Below are 20,796 nucleotides of genomic sequence, written 5' to 3' on the forward strand. Positions count from 1 at the left end.
CAAGTACCCGATCTCTTTTAGATACAGTTTAAGATAGCAGCAATCGTGGAGATCAGTGCACACCAGCCTAATGCTACAGCAAGTTGAGTCATGATTGGAATAATGTGAGCAACCTCTAGTTTACTTCGATTATAGCATCAAGTCCAGTCTTAAGTGCCCAAATGATGCCGATCTAATTTACTAATTATTGAGCACTAAGTTGCATTTGTTATGTTTACCAAAATAAACTCTCTCACAAAATTAGGCAGGAAATAGTAGTACATTCAATCCTTACAAACAGAAACTTGCACCAAGCTGAAAGGAGTAGTTGGCTGCATGGACTGGGGTTTTTTCGGGGTTGGCAGCGGGGGATATTTTGTAAGCATGCAAGTGCGTGCGTTTTTTTTTTTTTTTTGGGGGGGGGGGGGGGGGGGGGGGGGTGTTGGTTTGTTGAACCAATTGGATCTACACAGCACTTTCAGCTAAAAGCAAACCAAATAAGTGTTTTCCATGTTACTGACCAACATTACTTGTAGACAGCTGGACGAATAAAACTGAAAAATATCTACAAGAGGATCACAGTTAGCTTCTCTAGATTGGATCTATGTGGCATTTTCAACTTAAACCAAACTAAAATATCAGTTTTACTAACCGACATTGCCCTTAGGAAGCTGGACAAATTAAACTTAAGATTAGTTAGCTTCTCTTGAATAACTTCAAAATTGAGCCAGCTGACGATTTTTGAACACGAGATGATTTCAGCAATTAAAACAAAATTGCATGCACAATGTTGCAGGTAATAATATAAGACCATTGGAAACCCATTTCTTAAGAGTTTGCTTCCAAATTAAAGCAGTGAAGTCAATCCTTCATACCGTGAGTAAACATGTTGCTATATTGAGCTTTGGATGGACTAGCAGTTCTTTGATGCGTGGCAAGGGGTAAACAACTTCACCTCCCTGCTGTGTCAATATGTTTGCAACGTCAAATGACTCTAAGCCTGCCAGTAACACAAAACACCAAAAACAAAGAGAGATGATCCAATCTGAAAACCAAGGTGCTCTTTTTCACTTGATAACAAGTTGACAAGTTCAAAAACGGAAAAACCTCTCTATAACTGAAGTAGCTGTATCAAGGGCAAAAAGCTATCTAGATAAACAAACGTAAGAATGATAAGAGTTACAAAGTAGCCCTATGACGGTTGAAGCACATGCAGTGATCACATTACGTATCTTAAGAGTGCATGTCCCTGCCTGGAAGAGGGGAGTCACCGTGTAGGTGTTGCATCTATGGCCTCATACCTGCTCTCAACTAACACTACCTGTGGGGCAGCATCTCTGTGTCTCTAGAGGATCTCTCGTATGGAGCTGCCATGCAAGAAGTCCCTCTGTTCTGGTGCACCTTGGTCGTCTTGCTCACTGTAACTAAAGTGCTCTGTGTAATGAGGGAGGGTGGCTCGGGTGCTGCTAGTGTATGTTGTTTAGTTAGTATCACCTGAGTAAAATGGCTAGTGATTGGTGGCTAGCCAAGATTATGGATGGTACTGCCCCACATACTTGGGCCAACTTTAAAAATCAGTTTCATGCTCAGTTTTTGCCACCAAATTTCGAGAAAGCTGTATGGAAGGAGTGGGATTAGCTGTGTCTCAAGATGAGGGAGAGTTGGTATCCACGTTTATTGCCAAGTATTAGAAGACTGTCCTCAAGGTAACTCCATTCATGCATATCACGGAGGAGGAGAAAAGAAAGTTTGAGTTGAGCCTTCATCCCATCTTCAAACAGGGTTTGGAGGTGTACCCGAATCAAGCAATACAACAGCTTACACATTCTACCTGGTGGCGAAGAATTGCACATGAAATGGACTGCTGCAAGCTCATTTAAGGCAAAACAATGGGCTGGTTATGATCAGAAAAAGGGTGGACAAGATTTGCACAAACCATTTGCCGTTGAATGTTATCCATGTGGAGACTGCATAGGAGCTGTTAGAACCAAGAGAGTCATGCAGTAGCCTATGAGAGCATCCGGTTGTTACATGCAAAACTCTTTTTGCAAGTTCATGAGAAAGAATTATTGGGCATAATTCATGCTCTTAACATTTGGAAGCTTTACCTTTTGGGGGCTGAATTTGTTGTCAAAACTAATCATCAAAGTATGGGGTGCTTCCTCAGTTCATGCTATTAAGGTAACATATCTTCAAGACTTGTCAAACATTGGAAATACCTACCATATAGGTGAGGATTTTGCTCATGTATGGGCTGGTTTACAAAAGGGTACATCACTCCCTTCTTATTCAATGCGAGAATGTATCTCATGATGCGAAATTGTATGTGTGCGCTTCCATTTATTCGCCATAAATTGATGGATGAGTGTCGTGCCCCTCCTTATGCTGGTCATAGAGGGGATTTCGCCTACGACACAAGCTTTAAAAAGGTATTTCTTTTGGCCAAGCTACAGAAGCTTATGTGCAGGAATGTATGGAATGCCAAAAGGTCAAGTTTGGTAGGCATAAGCCGCTAGGATTGCTTCAGGCCTTGCTGATTCCAGATTAGCCCTCAGAAAGTATTGTGGCCTTTCCTAGCACTCCACAAGTGAGTGATGATATGTGGACTGTTGTAGACAGATTTAGCAAACAAATGCACTTCATTCCTACACACAAGCTGGGGTGCCACAGCAACCTCATAAAGCTGGCTGGCCAGCCACGTGCCCACCACAAGACTGCAGTGTGCAAGCAACCAAAGGAAGAGGGCAATCTTCTGAGGCCGAACGCTGTCCAAGAGCCAATGTCAGAAGTCTGTAAGAAACTAGGGAACAGGCCCTAGGTCTGCCAGCTGGCAACGGCCCGTTAGGGTACTATCGAGCAGTTGTAGTAGCATGTCGTGTCCCAGTCTGGCCAACTTCTGAAAGAAGGGGACGCTAAAAAATCTTCTTGAGGGATAGAGAAAGAAAAAGCATCTGAGGGTTTAAGCATGTATAACTATAAAAAGCAAGAGCACAATTGAGTGAAAAGAAGGAAGAAGCCCTCTTTTCTTAAATGCAGCTCATCAGTCATGACAAGCATGGAAAACATGGAATAAATATAAAAAATCTTATAATACAGAGCACAATAGACGAGCTTAATATTTTGCAACTTTTGAAGCTAAAAAAATTTGCTATTTTTCAATGCACGAAAGTGGAGTGTAGAAGGCTTATCAAAGAGGGGACAAGACTAACCAGCAGGTTCAAAAAATTGTGCCCTCATGGGTGGCCTATTCGGATTCAATATCACTCGAGTCCTCCAAGCTTGGACATTTCCTTCTTTTGTAAGAGTGATCAGCAGTTTTAGCATTGGATTCCAAGCTACTGTAGGTATTGCATTTGACCCCACTTGGGTGCTGCTTTCTCAACAAAGACCATTCACAAAAATGAAATAAGCATCACAGCAATATGAAGCCTTCACCTAAATATCAAGGCATACCCATCACACTCACAAAAACAACAATCATAAGGTAAATACAAATTATATCTTCAGAATAGCAATCATGTATGCATGGTGCCACCCAACCTCCGTTGAAATGACAAACCTAGATTATTTAATGTTAAGTCTTGTTTAAAGCAAGAAGCTTGTGGAAAATTAGAGTCTACAGGATTCAAAAAAATCATAAAGTGATGTCTAGCTATGATACCATACACTTTAAGAATTCAGAATATTGAACATATTTAAGCCTTTTGCTATAACACAGGCTTGCTTGAGCAAAATTTGACAAAGCCGCCAACATAGAGTGCCATGACTTGAGTTTTGCGCAACTAACAAGCTCAAGGTGTATATTTAGTAGCCAGAAAGCAAGGACCTTTTTGGCCCTTCTGCCAATTGAGAAAGCAAAAACGTACAAGCATACATGTGTGCATGAGGAGAGGCAAAAATGCATTTGTTGAAGAAAGTAACAACCAGGGGTTTGAACCACCTCGGTGCTAGTACCAGTGCAAACCTTTTTAACCCTGATGTATAACCCCATCACCTATACCCTTTTAAGGCTTGTCATGGTTCACTGTTGCAAGAAGATGATGGAAGTACCCTGTTTCTGCTATTATTTCTCCCTCGAGAGTGTGGATCAGATCTGTCTCTGAAGGGGGTCCATACTGTTCATTGCAAGCATCTCCTCCCCAAGTTAAAGGATGTGGAGTCCCGTTTGGCCTTCTTGAAGAAGAGGGTCACCCTCTGAGTTACCAAAATATACCTTGGAGATGACCTCACACCCCAACAGGTGAAGCACAGGAAAGCCCGGATCGTTCAGGTTATGGATGCTCAGAGGCCTACTGCAATGGCCTCGTAATCATTGTCGAGCATCACCCCAAATAGGGGCACGGCATCTGTGAGATCACTTCAGCCCTTAAGATATCCACCTGGAACTGCAATGGCACTTCATGGTCAGATTCAGGAGGGTTTACCAAGACCTTTACAGGGCAGGACATCATCTTCTACACAGACAAAACATCATATCCCGGAGAGAGGTCTGCCATAGGTTGCAGCGCATGCACGGGAGTCAGCAGACAAAGGGGAGTACAAGGCATGTAAAAGAGTCCAAGGGTCTAAGGAGGTCTCCGCCCTCTTAAGGCCACATTGCTGCCAGCAGCCACACCATACTTGCAGTTGTCCGGAAGGACAAGGAGGCCCAGTATATGTGCATGCGTCTATGCTTGCCAGGGGATCGGGTGGTACAAATCGCGGTATGCTATTTTCTTCTGGATACATCAACTCTGGCATGGGAAGGCCAAGGACCACCAAGACTTACTAGCTGAGCACATCGCTCACGCTTGTGACACGCTCATCCCCTTCCTAGCTTATATGTTTAGCATAGCCCTTTGCCAAGGTTTTCCACCCTCATGGTCTACTTACACAGTTGTGACAATCCAGAAGACCGGGGACCCATCCATAAGATCCAAACAACTACTGCACCATCATACTTGGACATACATTGGCCAAACTTTGTGGGTCAGTACTGGAGTCCGAGGTCCACGCCTTTGTAGAGAAACATGAGCACAGAACTAGCGGATTGGCAGGTTTACAAACGACTTTTTTAACCCTCGATTGTATTTTTAACACTGGGAGCCATCATTGAGAAGGCCCGGTGTAAAGCTTTTATAGCTTTATATAGAGGCTGAAAGGTTACAAGTGAAGAGACACATCCCTGGGAAGGGGTGTGGCTCTTGAGTCAACGGTTATGTCCTTTGGACTTAGGGGTGTGCCTTTTAATGAATAGACATGTCCTTTGATAGTGACCCATGTGTAAGGGTGTGACCCTTCACAGGTGTCCTTTCAAATAATAAGGGATTAAGGAGTAATTAAGGAGAGATTAAGAGAGTTAGCCACAATCGTGACATCATTGGTAACTTCGAGCTTTGTCCAAGAAAAGACTGAATCTTCATTTGCCTTTAGAGAAACCATAAGCAAACTGTCTTGAATCTCCAATATCAAGGGTTGTGTCACCCAATTTTGCATTTGGTTAGTGACCATCATTTGGAAATCTGAAAGGGATTCCATTGGCTTGTCTGTAACACGGATGTCTTCAAGGGTTGTCGTAGATGAAGAAGAAATATCTTCCATATGGTTTTCTTTGCTTAGAAAGTTGTTCTCGGAACAAGTTATGTCCAAAGATTTATTTGTAACGACTGAAGTCATGCTGCAAGAGTCTGCATCTGATTTATCCTTTGCACCACTGAAGGTTAGGACTGGAGTCTTCATTTTTGAAGAAGAAGCATCATTCACCACGGCGTCAGGTATCTGGTCAGAGACAAAGACTTTGTTTTGCACGGGCGGTGACGAGGGTATCGCTTCTGCCTGGGTCACAGCAAGAAAAGGAGTTGTGGACATTGTATTTGTCACACATGTACAAGAATCTTCTGAATCTTCAGCTTTCTCAGCACGTATTAAGGCTTCCAATGTAGAAGGGGGAGGTTGAGGTTGTTTGCGCCTCTTAGACCTCTCAAGGATCCTCTTGCACAACGTGAGAATGAGTAAGTCTTCAACACTGCCACCAAGAGCTTGCAAGGACTTGAATGTAGGGCATCGCTCGCGAGGGGAAACTTGTCCAACTTCGCAACGTTCACGACCGAGTACTCGACTAGGGTCGGACACACGTGCCACTAAGTAAGCCAATCTTGATATGGCTGATTTCTTTCCAAGATGTGATCCTTTGGAAGCTTCATGTTGCTGCTTCTGTTGCTGATGATTCCAATAAGAAGTTGGTTGCTTAGAACCGTAACATTTCCAAGAATATCCATGCTGAGGCTTGCGTTGCTCGCACGAAGATACTTTGTGTCTGGTTGTCTCTGAAGAACCATGCTTAGGGTGAGAGAATTTTTGTTGAGAAACATGTTGAAGCTCATCGATACGAGCTTTTGGTTGTTGATGGAACATGGCTTCAAACCGCTGGAATGCAGCTTGTTGCTGCATTCCAGAGAATTTTTGTTGAGAAACATGTTGAAGCTCATCGATACGAGCTTTTGGTTGTTGATGGAACATGGCTTCAAACCGCTGGAATGCAGCTTGTTGCTGTGCATTTTGCTGCTCCAAGGATTTGTTTATAGCCATCAATATGGAGACCATCTCTTGATCATAACAGTGTTCACCGCATCTATCCGGCACTCAGATAATCCTGAGGCAAATGTGATGCCTGTGGTGTAGAAATTGGAACTGGTGCAGGAACTGGAACTGGTGCGGGAACTGGTTCGGGGAATCGGGAATAATGATCACCTCTGGCTCAAACAGGGGTGAATCCGGGATGACAATAATTTCCTGTGAAGGGAGAGGATTCGCCAACAGTTCATCTTTGGGAACCTCGTCTACATACGAGAGATACGGAACGGGCACATCGAAAACTTCGTATGCCATTGCGCGCACAAGATGGTGCTTGCATATGGGCCAGCGCTGGAGGAGAGAGAGCGAACCTGGGAACTGGCTGGCAGAATTCGCAGATGAAGCCACATGCTGCCGTTGGCCTTTTTTTTTTTTTTTGAGAATGTGCTGATCGTTGGCCGTGGGGTACTCCTTTGTTTTTTTTTTTTTAATGCGCTCGCCGGCGGCTTCACGTCGGGTTCTCCCTTCGGTTTTTTTTTTTTGTGTGCGCTGATGTTCCTCGCTGGCGGGTTTCCTTGCGTGCGCTGGCGCTGGCCGTTAGGTGCTGGCTGTCGGTCGCTTCACGTGGCTGGTGAAGCCACGTGTAATAAGGCTTAATATAAGCCTTAAGTTATAAGGCTTTTGGTTTTTGTGTTGTTTTTATATGAAACGTCACGTTTTTTAAAGAAAACGTGAAGAGGCAAGATCGAAGGGTGGCGTCCCCCTGCGTGGAGAGATATGTAGCCCGAACAAAATGCGATGAGGGCCTCCAGTAGAAATGCTTAATCAAGCAAAATTGGCAAAATTGGGTAGAATTAAATGGGGCATTCTCTCCTGCTCTTCCATTCAACACTTGCTACACCCAATTAGGGTTTGGGCGGGCTGATTTTAGGGTTAGGGTTTGGATTGATATTTAGGGTTAGGGTTAGGGATTGGGCATCTCACAGGGCGGAAAAAAGTTTGCTCTGATACCACTGTAAAGCTTTTATAGCTTTATTAACATGATTAAGACTTAATTAACAAACAAAAGACAAATGCTGATAGAAAGATTGAGATGAGAAGTGTTTGCATTGAGACAGGGACCTTTCTTAAATAGAGGCCGAAAGGTTACAAGTGAAGAGACACATCCCTGGGAAGGGGTGTGGCTCTTGAGTCAACGGTTATGTCCTTTGGACTTAGGGGTGTGCCTTTAATGAATAGACATGTCCTTTGATAGTGACCCATGTGTAAGGGTGTGACCCTTCACAGGTGTCCTTTCAAATAATAAGGGATTAAGGAGTAATTAAGGAGAGATTAAGAGAGTTAGTCACAATCGTGACACCCGGTCAAGGGGGTGGAAGGTCTATTGCTGCTTTGTGGACTTCAACAAGGCCTTTGATATTGTGCCCTAAGCGTGTCATCTTAGATTCCTTCAGGAGTTGGCCCTTCCAATGGAGATGACATAGGGAGTCATGGCATTATATGATTCGGTGACAGGGAGAGCAGTCGGGCACCACGGTCCACAAGGCAAGTCAGATGTGATCACTAGCACCGTAGCAGGGATGCCCTCTCTCCGACACTCTTTGGCTTCTGCATAGATGAGGCCTCTGACTTCATTGACATAGTTGGTGGCCAAGCTCCACACTATGTTACACGCTGATACCCATTTTGCTTTATGCAGACAACGGAGCGCTGATCTCAGATTCAGCGCAGGGATCACAGAGACTTAATGGCATTGCAGGCCTTTTGTGGGCAGCAGGACCTGACAATGCATCTTGGCAAGACCAAGGTTATGATCTTCAACACCTCACGCTTGGTGGTTTCCAGACTGAGCTTCACATATGCAGGGGATCAAGTAGACATTGTCTCATCTTGTGTACACTTGAAATTTTTCTAGACCCTACTTCACTATGCGCCCAACAACCAAAGCTCGACTAACAACAAGGTATGCGGCTTTGGCTCAGTTGCACCACTGGTGAGGTGGAGGACGAGAGCACGATTTGTTCGGATGCCCAACCTACAATGAGATCTGGGAGAGATTTCATTCTCTCTTCCAAGACGGATTCGGTGCCCCCTCTCACGGGTCATATAGTACGAGGACCAGAGATGTTTAGGCATGTATAGGTACACTGGTGCTTAATTCCCTTTTCAGCCAAGTATGTTTGAAAGCATCAGACGTATACTCCCCCCCTCAATTTGTACGAAGGGTTTACACTTTGCAATCTCTTTTCTTTTCAGTCGTTCAACATAATGCTGAGAGCGCATAAAAACCTCCAATTTTACCCTTGTCTGCTCTTCTTGCAACAAAAGCCCCACCAATTCCTAGAATGTGAGTGGGCTGGGGTTTCCCCTCATAGACAGATTGAGCGACATGTGGAAGCTCAAGTATGACTCATGCAAAGAGTTATGTGTCATAGACACTAGCTGGTTGTCCAGACTCACTTCATCAATGTTTAACAATTGCTCATGAAGATCTTGGATTTTGGTCAAGTGATCTGACATGCTGTCCCCTCATTAATATGTATACCATATGTCACATGCACTCTGCACTGTAGTGCATGGTGACAAGATGGCTCATCATCATCAATGCAACATTATACAATATTAGTACCCTTTAGGATGTTATTTGTCGTACGTCATGACCCCATTGTAATCCTCAGTCCAGGATATGTCAGGCGCGAGCTACGTTTGTCATTCCTCAGCCTTAGACAATCAGCCAGTCAGTCGAAGTCCCTTAACCCACTTGGAGAGAATCATTCATGCATATAGAAGTCATAGAAGCCTTAGGGTTTGCACATTAGTTCATGGTTGCATTTTGCATATCATCCATCCCATAGGCACATAAGACCACATAGACCATGGCAAAAGCATCAGAATATTATTCAGCATTATTCCAATATTTTTCGCATATTTATTAGTATTTATTTATCATCTTACAGCATTTATCACATTACTTCTAGTCGTGTAGCAATTATGATGCAATCGGCCAGCTCTGTAGCCAGCCGACCAGCATCAAAAACCCCATATAAATAGCACAGCATTGCATCATTCCATTATCTCATCATTCATTGGAGTCTAGCATTTCCTTTTAGCACAGGGAGCATCAACGCATGAAGCATCCAGCCCTACATCAACAAAACGCAGCATCCACAGCATTCGGCCAGTAGAAGCATATGGGTACCTTGCATTTTCACCATACACACATCATCGTTTTGCTACAGCCCTATCGGTGAAGGTAAAACGCATTCATTCATTCATTCATTTTCAGCATATATACACAGCCTAGAACAGTCCCAATCAGCCCCTTCTCTCAGCATCAGATTTGCAGCCTTCCTACATCCATTGGGAAGAGTGCATAGGCTTGAGATCGGTCATCATTGGTGCTTCTACAGCCGTGTACAGTTTAGCCTAACTCTTGGTCCTCTGAGATCTTGTGTTTGGCTTATGGTCAGTCCAAAGTCATTTTCTTCAAAGTAATAAAGCAAATACTATTCCGGTAACGGGATAGGGGGCATTCAATGGGTAATTCGGGACCCCATACGGTATACAGTCTCTCTTTTTTTTTTTTTTCGTGAAATGGTGTTTTATATTATATGTAAAATGTACATCAGCCACATGGCTCACACAGAACCTATGGCTCTCTCTCTCTCTCTCTCTCTCTCTCTCTCTCTCTCTCTCTCTCTCTCTCTGCCGCCTCCCTGCTTTGTGCGCACCCATGTGCTTTTCCCTGGCCACATATACATGCAATACATAAAAGCCCCTTGATTTACAGGCACATTGAGTGCTTGACAAGCATCAACACATTGCAAAAAAGCATCAAATGCCAGTGCCTGCGTGCAAATCAACCCAATCGGCACAAAAGCCCTTTGATTTGCACATCAATTTCCTGCAATTTTGCCCGAATGTGAGATTTCTCACATCATACAGCATGTATGAATGTCCAATTGCACAATTACATCAAAAGCCCCAAATTTTGACATCCAATTTCCTGCAAATTAATCCTAAATGTGACCAATGTCACCCAATTTTGCCAATTTTGCTCAAAAATTGAGCAATTTGGCACCTGTACCTGCTCAAATTGATGATTGTACCTGCTTAATTGCAAATCCAAAAAAAAAAAATTTGAAGCATGTACCTCTGAAATTTCTGATTAATGTTGCAAAAAAGGAGGAGTCGTGCTGATGATGCTACTGCTGTGCAGGTGGGCAATTGAAGGACTCCTCAGGCGTACTGCAGAAGACTGAGCCAATGGAGTGCTCCTGTTTGCAGCGGCTGTGGAGAGAGGTGGTCGAGATGCCACTCCAGACAGTCACATACCTCCATCGCATCAGTCACATGGATCCCCACAGGTACCCGACGCTTGCCCTGGAGTCCTCCAGACAACTAGCACTTGAGGGCCACTCTGGAGTATGGTATGCACTAGTTTCCACTTGGTTCTCAGTATATGGGCTCTGCATGGACCGCCTACCCCCCCTTCAGTACAGTTTGGACTCCCCTTTTCTCCAGCTGTCTCACGAGCATACCAACCGGGTTATCCGGTTAGATCTTCTCAGCCTCTACACAGATTGCACATGGATCACACCTCCGAAGCTCCCCACGAAGACGCACTTCTACAAAGCTCACTTCCTCTCCTCACACTCACTGAGGATGGATTCATCTAGCAACCGGGCTACTTGAGTGTTCACATGTCCCACGCCATGCGGATCGCAATTGGCCAGATACGGGTTTCATCCCACCGCCTCAGAGTGGAGACAGGTAGAGTTGAGCGCATCTTCAGAGCCGGGAAGCTCATACGGAGACCCAGAGAGGAGAGGATCTGCCAACTATGCCACACAGAGGTTGAGACGGAGGAGCATTACATATGCCGCTGCCCAGTATACTATGAGATCCGCGGGAGGTTTCACTGTCTATTTCGTGAGGGATTCAGTCCACTCTCCAGGATCATCGACTTCCAAGACCAGCGTTGCCTCGGCCTCTTCCTGCTTGAGCTCCGCAGACACAGGGACACCCTCTTGAGAGAGCCTCGACCCCAGCCACCCCGCCTCCTCCCTCGCCAACCATCCATCACCAGTTTCTTCCGGACCCAGGAGGTGGAGGACACCGTCATAGTGGATCTTGTGGACCCTCCACGAGCTGCTCTGGACCTACATCGCCCGAGAGGAATTATCTCGCACCGAGCCTCTGCACTCCAGCGTGCCTGACGCCCTCGGCCCCCCCGTCAGCCACAATCACCTCATCACCTCCAGATCCAAGACATGCTCCACCACCATCGAGCTACCTTTCCACGTCACATAGCTGAGGGAGACCTCTCGGCCATACTCATTAGCCCCATGCTTGATATTTTGGAGAGTGGTATACCATCTACTCGGAGCTGATGTTGCTCTCATGTTTCTATGTTCTTAGTATTCCATGATGAGTTTCCATGGACAATTTTGTATCACCCCAGCGAGATAGCTATGTTTATGTTTTCTTTCTGTTTTATTTTCCATTCCATGATGAGATATGCCATGGACATTATTGTATCACTTTGGTCTCATAGGGCCATTGGGTCTTTAGTTGACGCTTAATCATCACCCACCATAGGAGACGACTGCCCCGCCACTTTAGTTTCTCTATCTTACAGCACCCCATGAGAGAGATCCTGAGATGAGCAGATTTCTGATTACACCAATCTTATGCTAGTTGTAGATATTATACACTTTTGTTGTACCTCAGTAGGAGTATTTTCCTTTCATAGCTGTTTAGGACTGTTTTAGGACTTTTTTAGTCCTTTTTGTCTTACTTTTGATGAGACACCATCAGCTATGTACTATGTTTTGGTCTCATAGGCCACTTTGGCCTTTCGTAGACGTTAATATATCTTTCTCTCTCTCTCTCTCTCTCTCTGCCCACCATTTCGCCTCTGGTCTGCCCTCTCGCCATTTTGCCTTTGGTCTGCCCAGTTCGCCTCTGCCCGCCAGTTCACCTCTGGTCTGCCCTCTCGCCATTTCGCATCTCTGCCCACCATTTCGCCTCTGGTCTGCCCAGTTCGCCTTTGGCCCCTCGCCATTTCGCCTCTGGTCTGCCCAGTTCGCCTCTGCCCGCCATTTCGCCTTTGGTCTGCCCTCTCGCCATTTCGCCTCTCTGCCCACTCTCTTTGCGCCCTTTCCCCAGCCACCCTTGCTCAAGCCCCCAAGGCAACAACATAACTCTCTCTCTCTCTCTCTCCTTCCTGCCTGTGGGAAGGACTACAGAGTGATCTGGAGGAATGGCCCCGAGTCTCCAAGAGAAACTCGAGGCCCTCGAGATGGCAATGAACGCACTAATCAAGGAGAACAAGAAGACATCCGATTCCAACTTCAATGAGGTGGAAAACAAACTACACAGGCACATCATAGCTCTCGAAGCACGGGTCACGAACCTCAAACAAGAGAACACGGCACTCAAGGAGGAGGTGAGTGCATTGAAAGTGGAAATGGTAGCCATCAAGAATGCTGAGAAGGAAGAAGGGGAGATCAATGACAACACTCTCACGGCCATCAAAGAAGAGATCTCCAAGGAGATCACAAAGGACATGGAGGGAAAGCTCGAAGCCAAGCAGTCAGGATGGGTCGAGGTGGTGAAGAAGAACATCCGTAAAGAAGTGAGGGAGGAGACTCAAAGGGAAGAACACCAAATCATTCACACCACCATTGAGGAGGAGAAGATGAGGCATGCCCGCTGCTTCAACATTCGAGTCACAGGTATAGCCGAGACACCCGACTCCACTCCCGAGAAAGATGGACAGCTTCTATTCATGAAGCTCGGCTACAAGGAAGAGCACCCTCTCCCCTTCACCAAAGCATGGAGAGCTGGGAAAGACTCAACACGCAAGCGAGCCCTCATCCTACAGTTTGCAGGAGAGACGGAGAGGGTCACCTTCATGAGGAAGAGGGTCATACTACGGGATTTAGAGGGAGCTCCTATTTTCTTGGATGATGATCTCACGAGGATGCAGCTTGAGCATAGGAGAACTTGCATGCCACGAGTCTTACACGCGAGGAGAGAAGGCAAGAAGGCCTTCCATCGAGATGGTCGGGTCATCATTGATGGCCGGCCCATGGATTAGCGGTTTGGGGCCTATGGGACACAGACCAGGCCACTGACAGAGATACACATAGCAGTATGGAACTGTAATGGTTCACTATGGGTGCAGCCTGGACGACTGGAGCATGTTATGGTGGGGAGAGACATCATACTTCTGACAGAGACACATCAGAGCCCAGAGAGAGGGCTACCTCGAGTAGAGGGATTCCAGTGGGAGTCAGCATACAGGAGGACCACACGCCAGGGTACCTCGAGAGGGTCGGGGGGAGTAGCAGTCCTATTCAGACGAGAGCTACAGGGGAGACTGAGAGTGGTAGCACAGGATCCAGAGGCCAGATACATGTGGATCAGCTTACAGCTCTCACAGGACAAGGTTATATACATAGCTCTATGTTACTTTTCTCCATCAGGATCCTCCTATGTCATCACAGAGGACATGCCACAGGAGGAGGAGACAAGAGCCTCACCATGCACTTGTCTGTCAGAGGAGATTATGCATTATTCTACACTAGGGGAAGTATTTCTTACGGGCGACTTCAATGCCCACACACAGAGCAGACAGTGTGAGGTGTATGACTATGATGACATGGAGATCCTCCATCCTGTGGATCCAGAGGAGATAGGGGCTAGTCGAGCATCAGAGGACACTGGACCAGACAGAGGACATTATGGGGACCACTCACTAGAGTTGGGAGCCAGGCATCATCTCGTTATTTATAACGGGATGCTACAGTGGCCGGGATCAGGAGGGCTGACATGCTTCCCACATGGGGGTCATACACGGACCGGAGGCACGGTGGTAGACTACATTATGGGGTCTTTGGAGGCATCACAGCTTGTCACCTCATTCTCCATTCCACCTCGTCCTATTGGGGCAGATCATACATACTTGGCATTTTCACTAGCCGGATCACCAGTATCACCAGCCCCCCACATACCGACACCACACACTACCATCTACTTCACACATGACACGGCAGACATATACACTGGCAGAGTAGAGGATGGGCTCCTACTCATGGATCCCCTGGCATCTATGGATACCATTACAGCCCAGCTGGCATCACTCCTACACACGGCTACATTACAGAGCTTCCCACATCGTGTACACTCAGGAGAGCCTGCGAGACCTGGGACTATGCCCCAGAACAGATGGTATGATGACGAGTGCAGAGCCCTATACTCACGGCTCCACATACAGAGAGCCTTGGGAGCCATCACAGAGCAGGAGTCGAGGAGAGAGATGAGGAGACTTACTCGCCGCAAAAGGCGGGCCTTCGCAGAGATACAGGAGCTAGAGATCTTTCATTTCTTCATGAGTAGAGATAGCCCTGTCTCATGGCGGCACTTCAGAGAGCCCCGGACCCCGACACCTATTGCAGACCCCCAGACATGGCACACATATGCAAAGGGTCTATACCATGCCCCACAGCAGCCACCTATACCTCAGCCACAGGAGCCTCGACCTACCACAGCTAGCTTCTTTACCCACTCGATGGTACAGGAAGCTATCCGCCGCCTACAGCATGGACGGGCCGCCGACCATATGGGCCTGCAGGGTGAGCATCTCATATATGCAGTAGATTCTTTAGCTCCTTTTCTTGCACACCTGTTTAACAGGGCACTAGCAGAGGGTTTGCCTGCGGAGTGGACGATGCACACCATTGTGCCGATTCACAAAATATAGGGGATATGCTCGATCCGAGCAACTACAGGACGGTTATGGTTGGCCACGTGTTGGCCAAACTCTATGGTGCAGTGCTGGAGCAAGAGTTTAGCTTATATGCTGAGCGAGCAGGTTTACGCTCATCAGGGCAGGCAGGCTTCAGGAGAGCTTTCTCTACCACTGACCATGTATTCACTTTGAGATGTATGATCGATCAGGCCAGAATGAGGAAGAGAAAGCTCTATTGCTGCTTTGTGGATTTCCGCAAGGCATTTGACACAGTACCACGAGAGAGGCTCTTTCAGCGCCTGCAGTCTCTTGGCATACCAAGAGATATGACATGGGGCATCTATGCATTATATGGGCAAGTTTTTGGGCGAGTCAGATGTCCAGGAGGTATGTCCAAGACTATTGCTAGCACCATTGGTGTGAAGCAAGGATGCCCACTTTCCCCCACGCTATTTGGGTTATACATTGATGAGGTGGCTGACTTCATTACACGGGGAGGCGGAGATGGAGTTGATTTAGCAGGTACCTCAGTACATATTATGCTCTATGCTGATGATATTGTATTAGTGTCTGAGTCCCCAGGTGGTCTACAGCAGCATCTACATGCACTCGATGATTTCTGCACACAGAGGGGTCTTACTGTGAACCTTGGGAAAACCAAGGTTATGGTCTTTCATACATCGAGACAGGGCAGGAGTCAGCTGACACTCACTCTCACAGGATGCCAGGTGGAGGTGGTGACATCATACGTGTACCTAGGGGTTACAGCAGCCACACGCTTCACCATGGGTTCAGCAGCCAGAGCTAGATTGACACGGGGATATGCAACATTGGCTATGCTAGAGAGACAGTGCCACCAGGAGCCCCGGACGAAGGGGTGGCTATTTGACACATTAGTCACACCGGCATTGATGTATGGAGCAGCAGTATGGGCGCCAGGCCTTGCTACCCATTGGTGGACACAGATAGAGAGACCACAGGCCCTCATGATGGCACGCATGATACACAGCAAACCGTCAGTACCTCATGACATTATCCGAGCAGAGTTTGCTGCGCCTCCTATGATGGTAGAGGCCATATTTCAGACTATATGCCTGCTAGACAGATTCAGAGAGATGCCACAGGACAGATTATCATATAGAGCTTTTGAGGCATCTAGACAGTTGGCTAAGGCAGGAGACACAGGATCATGGTATGCACAGGTCACACATTGGTTCTCACAGCATGGCCTAGACATGGATCATCTACCACCATTCCAGTATGACAGGGATGCACCACATATCCGTCTCTCTCATAGTGAGAGGAACAGAGTATTGAGACAGGATCTATGGCAGCTCTATACACGAGAGACATGGATGTCGCCTACACAGCCTCTTCCACCGAAGATGCTATACTACAGAGATCACTTCATGAGTATCACTGATGATGGATTTATAGAGAGGCCTAGATACATGGAGGGCTTTTTACCACACGGCTCCTGAGTGGCTATTGGTCAGCTCAGAGTTTCATCACACCGATTGGAGATTGAGACTGGCAGAGCAGCACGGATCCCCCGAGAGGAGAGGGTATGCAGATTGTGCAGAGAGGAGGTGGAGAGTGAGGAGCATTATGTATGCAGATGCAGAGCATATACAGCCATCAGAGAGAGATATCCCATTTTATTCAGAGAGCCACATTCCCTACGCCAGATCTTTGAGGCAGCAATCCAGCGCATACTGGGGAGATACATTCTAGATATACAGCGCCACAGAGAGACATTATTACAGGCTCAGACAGCTCCAGAGGGGGGGCGACAAACACAGATTACTACATTTTTTCAGAGATCCATCCCCCTCCCAGCCCCTACACGGCAGGGAATTACTCTCCAGAGAGCAGAGACACTTAAAGCCCGCAGGAGACAGAGGACACCTGGCTTTCGGACACCACGCCTATACCAGAGAGAGATGACAGAGATCAGAGCTCAGTTTCACAGAGAGGGTGCAGAGCGACTGGCTCGCTTCAGAGCACACCCAGGCATGTTCTTCAGGGAGCTGTGGACACCCCCTTCACTGATGTATACCATTTTATACCCCCAGTATGGTACAGGATGGAGCTAGCGAGGTTGCATATCATGATTGTATACTCCATGCATATAGCTTTGCATTCTCCTAGTAGTAGAGCTCCATCCCCTGCACACCCAGATTCAGCTTTTTTATTCAGTACTTTTTTATTTTGTTGGGATGACAGAGGATACCCCATACAGGTACTCCGATTTGTCTCATAGGCCGAGTTCGGTCTTTTGGAAGACGTTAATAAAATCTCTCTCTCTCTCTCTCTCTCTCTCTCTCTCTCTCTCTCTCTCTCTCTCTCTCTCTCTAAATCTCTTAACGTTTGAAGTCATAAAAGTGGATTGCTAAACTCGCGAAACTCAGGATATAGAAGGCGGTGTGAGACTTGTGTGACAGGATCCTTAATTATGAATAATTCCGCTCCATGTTACATTGGTATCAGATTCAGCTTGTCCACACACACCGCATCCTAGCGTGAGGGCATCCTTGGATGGTCAAATTGCGTTCCAGCACGACCATTGACTTCAACATCATGTCTACAGAGAAGAGTACACATCAGCTGGAAGATGTCTCCCTCGAAGGAGACCCTGCTCTTCCGCCTACCACAGATACCATAGCTCTATCAGAGATCAAAACCAGCTTCTTATGGAGCGTCTCCAACTTTTGGAAGCAACAGCAGCACAACCTGTGCCTCCAGCAACCCCCGGCTACATCTCCCTCTTCTTTCAGATGGAACAACAAAGAAGAGAAGACGAGGTTCAACGGAGAGAAGAAAAAGCTGAAGCTGAAGCAAGAAGAAAAGGAGAAAAAGCTGAAGCTGAAGCAAGAGAGCAACAAGAAAAAGCAGATAAACGGGACTATGAGGAAGCCCAACGCACGATCGAAGAAGACCGGCGTCAGGCTGAACTCGCCACTTGGGAGCACCAACGAGAGCTCGATCGAGAACATATGTTACTCGAGCACCAAAGGGAAAAGGAGGCCATACATCTGAGGTATCAGCACCTCTCTTTAGTTTCCCCAACCACATGTGCCACCGGCAAGCAAAACCCGCGACATCGACTACCGTCATTCGAACTCAACCAAATTTTAGTAAGCATGATGGTAAGTGTGATCATTTAGCAATTAATCAATTCATTCATCAATTTACTGCTCATTTTCCTTTAGTTAGGATTATAGATCCTCAGGATAGAGTCCACATAGCGGCTCCCCACCTTATGGGTGAGGCAGTCACCTGGTGGCAACATTGGTCTAGTCTTCATACAGACTAGACCACAGGTGTCCCAGCTCTTCACTCGGATACATTTGTCCATGACCTAAAGACTAGATTTCTCCCTCCCCAGTATATGAACAGCCTAGCATATGAGTTCTATGGACTCAGAAAGAACGGGTCACCCGTGCTTCAGTTTTCCGGAAAGGTTATAACTTTAGCACAATAGTTAGGGTTATTTGAGCAGGCCAAGATGGATCAATTCATTCGTTGATTAGATCCTAACATCCAGTTCACAATTCGCAACTTTGAACCTAGTACATATGACCGGGCTTTGACTCTGGCTCAAAATGAAGAAATGAAGATGAACAGAGGCAAGCCTAAGCAGTCGTCGCAATCTAGTACCAAACCCCAGCAGCAACAATCTACTGCACAGCAAGGGAAAGGTAATGCGTCTTCTAAAGATGCTAAGAAGAACGGCAGTAATAACTATAGTTCAGGGGGTAAAAAGGATAAGGAATCCAAGCCTAAAAAACCCTTGAGGAAAAGGCTAAAGCAGGCATCACTGGAGGTTATCTTCTTCCAGAGGAGCAAAGAAAATACTAATCAGAAAACAGATGCTTTTTCTGTCATATCATCGGCCACGGTAAGAAGGATTGCCACAAATGGCAAGCAGAGGAAGCCTCCAACGCACCTTCTGCCACAGTTGCCATCGCAACTCTTGCTCCTCCAACCTGGCCTACTACCACAAATGCAGTTCAGCTTTTACCTTCGATGCATCCTATGCCATCCGTGGTATTTGATGCTAAGCAAGAGGATGAGAGCGATCCTGCACAGAAAAGCCTCATTCGAGCTTATGGCTCTGCCAAGGGCCGACAGTTTATAGTCCTATTCAACATGGGCAGTTTTGAGGACGCCATCTCTCCCTAGTTGGCTAACAAAACGAGTTGTACATTAGTGCCATATCATTTGGATGTGGATAGCTTCACACTTGGTCTCCACACTCGCATTTCTCAAAAGGCACAGCAGTTTGCCTTTGTAGTTCAAAAGGCCTCATTCCAACGAGATTTCATTATCTCGCCTCTTCTAGGGTGTGACATGATCTTAGGAATCCAGTGGTTTCGTCAATATGAGCCTATTCCCGATTGGGGGCAAGACACTTTTACTATCTGTAAAGGTTTTCTTGCTCAGACAACCTCTAACTCATCGGTCGCAGCTATCTCATCTTCAGTCCCACAGTTAGCAGACCTCTTGTCTAAACATCAAGATATTATGCTTAGGGACGATCTCTCGCCCAGACTCCTCCCATCACATCCTGAGGACCATCATATTGATTTGGTCCCTAGATCAAAACCTCCTAGCAGGTTCCCCTGTCGTCTTTCCAAGACTTTCGAGGGCGAGCTAGAAAGACAGTTATCTGAGCTCCTCCGAGCCGGATTCGTTCGGCCTTCTTTCTCACCATTTGCTACACCCATCCTATTTGTCCAAGAGAAGGACAAGTCTGCACACCTTTGTGTAGACTACAAGGCATTGAATAAACTCACCATTAAGAATCAGTTTCCTATGCCAAGGATTGAGTACATTTTGGAGCGTTTAGACTATGCAAAATTTTTCACCAAGCTCGACCTCAAGTGTGGTTACCATCAGGTCCGCATTTTCAAAGCTGACATTCCAAAAACAGCTTTCCGAACAGAGCGTGGTCACTACAAATTCATAGTCATGCCTTTTGGGCTTACCAATGCACCCGCAACCTTCAATAAAATGATATCCACGATTTTCGCAGTCCTCATTGGTAAGTGTGTTTTCATATTTTTTGATGACATACTTGTCTTCTCAGCCACTGCGGAGCAGCATGAGAAAGATGTGGAGAAAGTCTTGCAACTTTTGCGAGATAATGGGCTCTACATAAACGCCAATAAGTCTATCTTCGGCGTCAAAGAGGATCAATACTTGGGCTATATCATCGGTTCCGATGGGATTTGATTGGACCCCTGAAAGGTTCAAGAGATCTTGGATTGGAACATCCCTCAGACCGCCCAAGAGATCTAATCTTTCGTAGGTCTTTGCCAAGGCTACAGCACCCATGTTCACCAGTTTTCCAACCTTGCCGCACCTCTTACCGACTTGCTCAAGGAGGTGAAGACTCGTAAACAAAAAGTCACAGTCACAAGCAAGGCACTTGATGCATTCCGTGCACTCCAAAAAGCTGCCTCAGAAACACCTGTTTTGAGATTAGCATCTTGGGATAACCT

At 46.5% G+C, this 20,796-nt stretch overlaps 1 protein-coding gene across 1 annotated transcript in view; it reads right to left on the bottom strand.

Annotated features, from left to right (window-relative positions):
* The window catches only part of LOC147634713 (Transducin/WD40 repeat-like superfamily protein), a 159,406-nt gene that overhangs the window by 98,326 nt on the left and 40,284 nt on the right, over positions 1-20,796 (bottom strand). Inside the window, exons 7-8 of the mRNA XM_086803867.1 lie at positions 3,189-3,349; positions 855-979 (exon numbers count right to left, since the gene is read on the bottom strand). Coding sequence (XP_086659993.1) covers positions 855-979; positions 3,189-3,349 — 286 coding nt within the window. The remainder of the gene's footprint in view (positions 1-854; positions 980-3,188; positions 3,350-20,796) is intronic.

This window comes from Cibotium barometz, chromosome 10, assembly GCF_041138505.1.
Source record: "Cibotium barometz isolate CiBa-2024 chromosome 10, ASM4113850v1, whole genome shotgun sequence".
In the NCBI taxonomy this organism is placed as follows: domain Eukaryota; kingdom Viridiplantae; phylum Streptophyta; class Polypodiopsida; order Cyatheales; family Cibotiaceae; genus Cibotium; species Cibotium barometz.